This window comes from Lolium perenne, chromosome 7 (genome assembly GCF_019359855.2).
Source record: "Lolium perenne isolate Kyuss_39 chromosome 7, Kyuss_2.0, whole genome shotgun sequence".
Taxonomy (NCBI): domain Eukaryota; kingdom Viridiplantae; phylum Streptophyta; class Magnoliopsida; order Poales; family Poaceae; genus Lolium; species Lolium perenne.
The window spans coordinates 300,406,908-300,416,449 of record NC_067250.2 but is presented as its reverse complement, the minus strand read 5'-3'; the positions used below and the strand labels follow the sequence as shown (position 1 = coordinate 300,416,449).

General features: G+C 45.0%; 1 protein-coding gene across 1 annotated transcript; it reads left to right on the top strand.

Moving 5' to 3' along the window:
* Positions 1-6,470: 6,470 nt before the first annotated feature.
* LOC127314811 (uncharacterized) lies at positions 6,471-8,033 on the top strand. The gene is made up of 2 exons (XM_051345338.2): positions 6,471-7,390; positions 7,586-8,033. Exons 1-2 carry the CDS (start codon positions 7,301-7,303, stop codon positions 7,901-7,903), a joined length of 408 nt encoding a protein of 135 aa, XP_051201298.1. The 5' UTR covers positions 6,471-7,300; the 3' UTR covers positions 7,904-8,033.
* The last annotated feature ends 1,509 nt before the right edge of the window (positions 8,034-9,542 follow it).

The following is a 9,542-nucleotide window of genomic DNA, read 5'->3' as shown; positions in this document are numbered from 1 at the left end:
ATTGACAAGAGAGGACTTCAAATTAAAGAGAAGATGATCCACTTTTTGAAAACTTGCAAATCTTTGTCAAATTGACCACCACCACCATCAATCCCTTTCTATAATTATATAAATGAAGTTCACCAAAAAGATTTCCAAAATTCGACCAAAACCTTCATGCGGCCATTTCATCAAACAGGTGGCAGGCAACAATTTGATTTGGACATACACTCTTTTACACACTGGGTTTTAGCCTCCACCCCTTTACATAGGTGATCATCAACTTCCTGCACTCCCTCTGCATCAAGCCCTACCCTTTCTCACTGGTTAAAGTGGTGCTAGGATCAAATCATCACCATGCCGTACCCCATGCCGACCATGCCTGCACTGGATCGGCCTGGCTTTCCCCTCCTCCCTACACCATGTCTACGAGCCTCCCTGGAGCACCAGGACCCTGCCAGTACCCGGCCCGAGCTCACCCTCGCACGCTAGTGGCCAGAACGCGCGCGCCCAGTACCTCGCCACGGCGTGCCAGCGCACGCGGTGAGCGCGCCCAGACGACACCCTGGACGCGCCAGTACGCCGCTCGCCTGCACGCCCTAATCCTCCTCTCCCTCTCCCACTTGGCACGAATGATCACCACGCCTACAGCTACCTACTGGACATGCTCACTAGCTCGCGGAAGCCTCATCACCGTCGCAATGATCCGAGCTCTGCCGCACCCGTACTGAGGACACTCGAACGTCGCCAGCCTGCCATCGTCCTCCCCTTGCTGCGCCAGCACGCGCGATATCCTCTCCTAGCCGTCGCCTACCTCGCGCACCCCCTAGCTTGCCCCTTCGCCGCTCGAATCGCCGGCGCCATCGACGACCTCCACAGCACCCCACGGTCACCTCCCGTCCTATAAATAGAGAACATTTCAGCTTCCCTTCTCCACACAGAACCTGCTCCCCTCCTTCTCCTTGATCTCCTTGACCACCTCCCCCGTCCCAATTTCGCAGGAGTAGCTCTAATTTCACCGCCGACCACCGTGACAGTAGCAAGAAGGCGACGACGATTGGCGCCACCCCAGCTTCTCCCTCGACCACCATTCGACTCAGCGTCATCGACAACGTCATTCGCCCGCCTCGCCGACCCCGCTGGACGCCGGTAAGCCCCTCTTCGCGACCCTCTGGCCGCCGGTAGGGTTCTCTCTCCGGCGAGCCTTGTAGATGATGAGGACGACCCCCCTCCGTGCGATCTTCTTTTGATCCAACAGCCCGCATCAACCGATACCGTTTCGGTGAATATAACTCACTGACGCGTGGGACCGTTTGTCAGCAGGCCCGCGTCATTACTGGGCTAGTTTCCCATTTTCAAACCATGCGGCCCATTAGTTTTCCCGCCTAAGCCCATTTAGCCTTATTCAAATTAATTCGTGTCAGCAATGATTCAATTCTGGTCAGTGCTATAATTTGAATAGTTTAAAATCTACTAAACCAAATTTAGCAAATTTTATATATTTGGAAAGCTCATGAAATTATCTAAATAATGCCACTGGCCTCATGTCCAAATTCGTAATTAAATTCAAATGATAAAAATAACAAGGCAGGGCCTTTTCTAACTTCAAATAAATACTAAAAATTATCCATAAATGATTTTGAGTTGATTCCAACTCTAATAATTCACATTTGACATAATCTAATTTTTTATGCAAAAATATAGCATAGTTGTTTTACATGATCATGGACTAGATTCAAATAATGGCTATGGAGCCATTTCTAGTCCATTTAACACATACACATAAACTTATTTAAATAGTATGGGAGCTTCTCTCTCATTTAAATTGTGATCCTAAGTAATTAAAATAGAGGTACTGACCTTGGTCTAATAAGCCTCATGCTTGGTTACTTAGAGATTTTAAATCCTTTAGATGTTAGTTTTAAATTATATGAGGTGTAGCACCTCATTTAAATTATTACTCCCTCATAATAGATATGAAAGGTTGACCTGGGTCAACTTATATTTCATACCTTATTATTATTTGTGGAGATTAAATCTTGATAGGATTTAATGAGAGGAAATTATTTTCTCCAAAGACTTAAATAGCAAATCAAATAAATGCTCCTAATAGGAGGAAATTATTTTTCTCTTAAATAAGAACAAACCAAGTAACTCACCATACCATGCTTGAATTGATGTTAGAATAAGTTGTGTGAACCCTTTGGTGTGTTTTAGTCTAGCATGTAAGTATTGTTTGGTGATTGTGTACCTCGTATTCATCTATAGACGCTAGTACCGGAGACTATCAAGAGGAGGAGGTATTCTACCAGGAGGAAGAGCCAGAAAACTTTGATCACCTCACCAATCAAGGCAAGCTAATATTCTTGCAAGATACACTAAGGCAAAGCTCTACAAGAGCAAGACCTCATCCCCATTTAATTTATGCTTAATGATCCTATCTCAAGTTTTTACCTTACAAGTTTTTGACTCTGGTTTATCAAAGCTTACTTTTTGCTTCATGATTCACTTGATTTAGAGATAGAGTAGAACAAGAACATCAAAGTTAGCCTAGAGCAAGACAAGCTAGTTAGCACCCCTCATGACTAGTTGCTAGTGCTAAACAAATAAAATTGACTACTCTAGATGGGATCATGTGAAATGAAATGACTTTGAAAACCTTGGAATGATGATTCATTCTATTGAAAGATTTTGAAGGTGAATATGACTTGTGAATGACTTGGTGAATTTTACAAAACTGATGGTTGGGTTCGGATGCGATACCATTCCAATTTGAAAGTACCCCCACAATACCCAACATGGGTAAGGGCTTAACTAGAAATTTATGTGCTTTAGTATGGGTTCCCTCTGAACAAGCGTCATCGGGGTTAGGCTGGAGGCTGCCTCTACAACAAAAGAACTGATGAGAAATGATGTTAATATGAGGTGAATGTACAGCCCAAGCCCTGTGCAGTTCCCGGGTTGACTGCGGTTTTCACCGGGAGGCCAAGCTCATGGGGAGAGGTGCTCATACTAGAGTATGTAAGTGAAAGTTTATGGTTGGTAGTCCGCATACGGAGTATGGTAAATCAGGGCCAGTTAACCCTGACGGATTATTGCAAATGTTGTGGCACAAGTGTACGACCTCTGCAGAGTGTAGAACTATTCGAATAGCCGTGTCCACGGTTATGGACGGTTGGAAAGGCCATACTGTTCCGTCATCAGACCATTTTCAAAAATGTGACATATGACTTGTGACTTGAATTTGAAAGGTGAATGGTGACTTTGAATTGAATCACAACAGAGTTGTGGGAATGACACTAATGTTCCCACTTGAGTTAGTTTAGCAAATGAAGAGTCTTTACTAAATGTTTATGAAATAAACTTGGCTTTATGCAAATAAACCTAGAGCTTAGTATCCCCTTACTATAATTGATAGTGCTTACACTAGTATTAGTTTGCGAGTACTTTAAAAGTACTCATGGCTTTGTCCCTGGCTATTCAAATGGCCAGACTATGAAGGTGAACAGCAGTACGAGGAAGATGGACAGCAGGACGTCTACGACAACTAGGACTACTCCTGACGTCAAGCGTTGGCCTGTGGATTAGATAGCCACTACTACTTCGCTTCCGCTATTTGTGATGTTCGTTGATCGATAGATCAACTACTATTGTAATATTGGATCATGTGATCTACCTTTGTAAGACGATTATGTGTTGTAATAAATGATGACTCTATGATATTCAACTATTATGTCTCGCAACAACAATATTCCTGGGATTGCGATGTACGGCATAATAGGCATCTGGACTTAAAAATACGGGTGTTGACAAGATCCCAGCAACAGTGAAACACCACATCTCTCTAATCATGTTTCAGACTTGTTTATAGCATGAAACGAGAACATAAAATTAGTAGCCGTTCTTAGTCTGATTTGAACCTAACCAATAAGATATGAGTTGTAGATAATGCAAAATTTGATAAATTTGTGTTTGAACAGTAAAATAGAAATAGTTTGTCTTCTCTCGTTGAGGGTCTAATTAAACCCAAGAGCTCGATTTAGTGAGGCGTCTATGAGATATATGCAGCCCATATCATTTTTCTATCGCCATGTTTTGTCCCGTAAATTGGGCCATGTTTTCTTTTGCCATTCCCTCGAGCAGGAACATGCTCAACTATAGCCCATTTTGGCTTTTCAGCAAGTCGGGCTTGACTGGACTAGCAGGGAGGTGCTATCCACCGAGCTGGTCAGCGCTGATGCGGTTGCCGCACTCTATCGGGGGCCCCAGGTCACTAACTGGGACGCGGCCCAGCATTAGGTAAGACGTATTTTCTTTTTCGTTTCTTTTTCTATTGTTTCTTTCCTTTTAAAAAAAATAAATATTTTTCAAAAATATGAACATTTTTCAAATTTAAATATTTTTCAAGTTTGAACATTTTTTAAAAAGAAATTATTTTTAAAAAATCAGAACATTTTTTAGATTTGAACACTTTTTAAATTTGACCTTTTTTAGATTTGAACAAATTTCAAATTTAAACATTTTTCAGATTTGAATAATTTACAAATTCCATTTTAAAAAAATAAATCATTTTTAGAAAAATATGAACATTTTTCAGAATTGAACGAATATCAAATTTGAACAGTTTGCATATTTGAAACATTTATAAATCCAAATATTTTAAAAAACAGAACATTTGCATATTGAATTTTTTAATTTCGAACATTTTTTTTAGATTTGAACAATTTTCAAATTCAAATATTTTTTTAGATTTGAACAATTTCTAAAAAGAAACAGAAAAGAAAAAATAGAACAGACAAAACGATATAAAAAACGACCAAAACCCGAACTGGGATGGCCCGTACCGTGCTTTGTGTTGTGCGGCGCGCGGTAGGCGCCGATCTTGTCAGCGTATGGAATTCACCGGACAAGCGCTTCCTCCATCCAGCGGCAAGTCGGATTGGATTGGGCCAGTGTCAGTCTTATGATCCACACGCGGACGCGGTAGCCCAACCGAATAACCTTTTCACGTAAATTCGGTTCACTCCCCTATCCTCTCGCCTCCAAGAGAGGTATCCCACTCGTCGTCGTCGATGTCGTTCGTCTCCCCGATCGTACCAGCAGCAAAATCTCTTCGATCCAGAGCACAATATTGCTGCTGCTGTACGTCGAGGTTTTGGATACCGGTTTGAAAAAAATCTCAGAGGGGGCTAAGATTTCCGGTAACCACGGTTACCGGAGATAACCGGTCAAATACCGAACAAAAATCTCAAACAAAATTTGAATTTCAAACTGAAAAATGTCTAAATATTTTTAAAAATAAGGTTTTGAAGAGAAGAAAGTGAAAGATTCGAACAATGAGTTGGGGCATAGAGTTATAGTGAAGAGGAAACACGTATGATTTAAGTTGGCTAACTAATCAGCCTAAATTCAAATCAAATTTGAATAGACCGAGATTTTTTGGCCGATAAATTCATTTACCGGAGGGGTCTGAGAATTCCGGTTACCGGCCGTGGTATTCCAACCGGTAACCAAATCCCTGACGTCGCCTCGAAATTTAACCTAACATGCTGAAGCCCACACCCCACAACGCAGAGCACAAGGCCGAGAGCAAATCAAGACCGAACTACGGGTGTGCACGCCATAGGGATTACGGTTGCGCGCCTGCGGCTGATGGTCGTCACAAATATCGTATTGCCCAGGCCCAATCGGGAGGCAACGCCGTGGTCTCACATCCTGCCTCCTCTTGCATGCACATGGTTAATCACCCCCACGCCTGAAGCAGCGAACTAGCTAGCTGCATGAATTGATGCATCGTGCATGCATGTATGCAATGCCACGCAGGACTGCAGGAGGTCGTCGTCCAGTGCCTCCGGCGAGATGCCAGTCATCCCGGCGGCGCCAAGTACTGGATGGGTTTATAATTTCTCTTTTCTGTTGGGCCCTCATATGTTCTGTACCGTCCTGACCATGTACATGAAGTTTGGGCCCTTCATAACCCTGCTATCACGCGCGTGAGTAAGCGCAACCCTCTCCGAGAAACAACCCTAGCCATACCCCATCTTCCCCTCCTCCCCGCCGCCCACGCACCCGCATCCGCCGATCTGAGGCAGGCAACCATGGCTGGAACTGGAAGCCGACCAGGCGAAACGAACGTCCGTGCCGCGGGCTGTACCCTTATCAACATGTTCAAGCCGTTGCCTCACAGTTGTATTCGCTTGGCCATCGACTACGACTTCAACGGAGTGAATAGCATAAAACCACCACTTTGATGGTGAAATTTACCGTATACCACCACTTTACGTTTGCGGGACAAAAAACCACCAGATTTTACGAGATTTTTTGCGAAATACATTAAACGCAAACTAAACGCGAATTGACAGGGAATCTGGCAGGTTGGGCCCGCTGTAAGTGATGACGTGGGAAAAAACTAATGAAATTGCTTACGTGGACAGAGGGCTCACTTGTCAGTCCATATTAAGAAATAAAAAATTCCCCAAAAAATTAAATGGGGGTGAGGTCTTCTCCTCCCGTGACCGCCGCCGCTGCCTCAGACAAACTCCGGCGCCGCCGTCGGCTGCCTCCCCGCACGCCTAGGACCAGCACCACTTCTCCCTGCCGCACCCAGTTCGCAAGCGTCGCGGGTGAGCACCTCCGTGCTCGCAGTTGAGCACCTCCCACGACAGATCCCGGCGAGACGGCGGCGGGCAGGCTCGGCCTGGCGGGACGGAGGGCGGGCGCAGCGAGGCCGCAGCGGGCAGGTGCGGCCAGGCGCAGCGGCTGCGGGCGGGCACAGCTGGCTCGCGGTGGAGTGCGGGCACGGAGAGGCCGCGGCGAGCAGGCTCGGCCAGGCGGCTGCGGGCGGGCTCGGCAGCTGCAATGGCGGAGGGGTCCCCACGCTGTAGGCTCGGCGCGGCGGCTGCGGGGCGGGCTCGGCGAGCTTGATCCGCGACGGGGAACTGCGGCGGCCGGAGAAAATCGAAGAAGAGCTTGATCCGCGACAGGGAACTGCGGCGGCCGGAGCAAATCGAAGAAGAATCCGCGGCGGGGATTGTAGGCCGGCAGAAGAAGGTCAACGGGAGGCATGGGCCTTACCAGTTTCTTAATTTCTTTTCATATGGATTGCTACCACGTCATCTTTAGTAGTGGGCCCAGTCCAACTCACCAAATTATGCCACCTCAGCCCTGACTAGTGGGTCCTGCTTGTGAAATTCCCTGTCAATTCGTGTTTAGTTCGCGTTTAGTGTATTCCGCAAAAAACTTTACAAAATCTGGTAGATTTTTGTCCCGCAAACGTAAACTGGTGGTATACGGTAAATTTCACCATCAAAGTGGTGGTTTTATGCTATTCACTCACTTCAACGCCATGGGCGCCGAGTTGGCTAAAATTTCACATCTCTCGTACGAGGAGAAGTTGGACTTCGTCAGTAAGGTGCGTTCAATTGCCTCTCTTACCTTTGGTCTAGCTTATGCTTCTTTCGTAATTCAAGCTCTGGTTTTTCCGATTCGATCCAACATCGATGGCGAGGGTAGTGGCTACTATTCGGGGTTCCCTCGTCTTAAAGGGGTGGTGATCGAGGGTGTGTTGAAAATTATAATTAACGTACACCCATGTTTATGTATTCAGAATATGGAACGATTCAAGAAGCCTAATGCCTTTGGAAGATTCCCCAACAAAGGCAAGGCCAAAGCCAAAGAAGAGGAAGAGGAAGAGGAAGAGAAGAGCCATGTGGAGGATGAGAATGAAGAGGAGGAGAAGAGCCATGTCGAGGGTGAGAATGAAGAGGAGGACACGGAGAGCGATTCTGAAGATGAGGAGGACGAGATGGATGAGGATGAGTTGATGGTTAATAACACTAAGCGTGCTACTGATGGACAGCTTCAAGTCCCTCATGAAGGTGAACGAGAGTGCAAGAAGCCAAGATATGCACAAGGTTCTAGCTAGTTTCCAGGCTGAGGATGCCGCATTTAGTCGGTAATGCTTTTTGTGTAAACACTTGTGCAGTGTCATGTGACGACCTTGTTTCTTCAAAGGTCAAATTTTCTTCTTCAAACTAGTGAATTTATAGTCTGATCTTGCATACCAATACCCCCAATATATACTAGAGTGTGGATATGTTATTAATTCTGTAGTTGCATAGACTCAGTTACATTCACTTCTCAATTGCATCAGTGATGCAAATCATATTCATAACCTCACCTAGGACAAATCGGTTAGGACACGTTGCAAGATCTTGTTATAGAAAAGATAAACTTCGGGTAGTTAACTGAGACTACTCATAGTGGGAGTAACTTTACTAGTAACTAAATGTCCAACTCAGCAAATTTGCTTATGTGGCAGCGAGTTAATGAGGAGAGAGGAGGATGGAGTAACATAGCTAGTTACTGTAACATCACACTTCCCAAGATACAATGAGTCTATAAGCTAATTAATGAAGGCATCCATGATACTACTTTGATGTTACTAACCACTATGAAAGTAGTAACATAGAGTAGTAACATGTGCATGTTACTACTCTATGTTACTTCCCACTATGACTAGTCTGAAACAACATCTGTACGGTAATAATTTTGAGCGCATATATGCAGCAGAACACCGGGCTGTCGTACATGGCCAGGCACACCTGCGGGTTTACCGACCCGGACGTTTGGAACCTGGGTGCGCGCGCACCCATTTACGAAAAGTTCAAAAAAATGCTATTTAAAAGTTTCAAAAAAACGTGAAGTAAAATTTTGCATGTACATATTATGTTGATACTTACTCGTGTGAGTTTTCACGAAAAAATACCATTGTGTGCGACCTGCATAAAAATGACAAAATGTCCAAATGAGAATAGTGAATAGGAATTGTACTATTCACAGGAATAGGAATTTCCATTTTGTCATTTTTGTGTAGGTCACATACAATGGTATTTTTTCGTGACAACAGACACGAGTAAGTATCAACATAATATATACATGCAAAAATTTACTTCACATTTTTTTGAAACTTTTAAATAGCATTTTTTTGAACTTTTCGTAAATGAGTGCGCGCGCACCCAGGTTCCATTCACCATTTCCGGCGGGTTTACGGACTAGTTAACATCAGCGGTCGGGTTCCTCTTGTGGAACTTGTGGAGGTCAGTAGGGTTGCAGAAGCCGCGCTACCATTATCCCGTAAAACGCATGGAACAGTGCAAATTACACTATAGACTTCACTTCCACATCTAACTAAGGGCGTCTCCAACGGAACGACGACAAAACGAATGTGCAAATTATCTGCACGCGTCTGTTTGCGTCGCCTCGCAAACATGAAACTAACCGTTTTTATCCGCGCGTTCGTTTGCGCCTAGGAGGGCTTCCAACGGAGCAACCCATATTGTTTAAGCACACAATATTTTCCATTCAACTAAAAGCATAATATACTAAGAAATAATATACGAGGAAAACCCTAAGCTACTGGCCGCCCGACGGCCCGGCCCCCTCGTTGCCTCCCTCCTCATCAACTTCTCCGCCACCCACCGCTCCATCCGTCTTGCGGTCGCCAGAACTCAGTGGACCGCCGTGTCCTCTACCAGCCACTACCGCAGCGCCTCGTTGGCGGT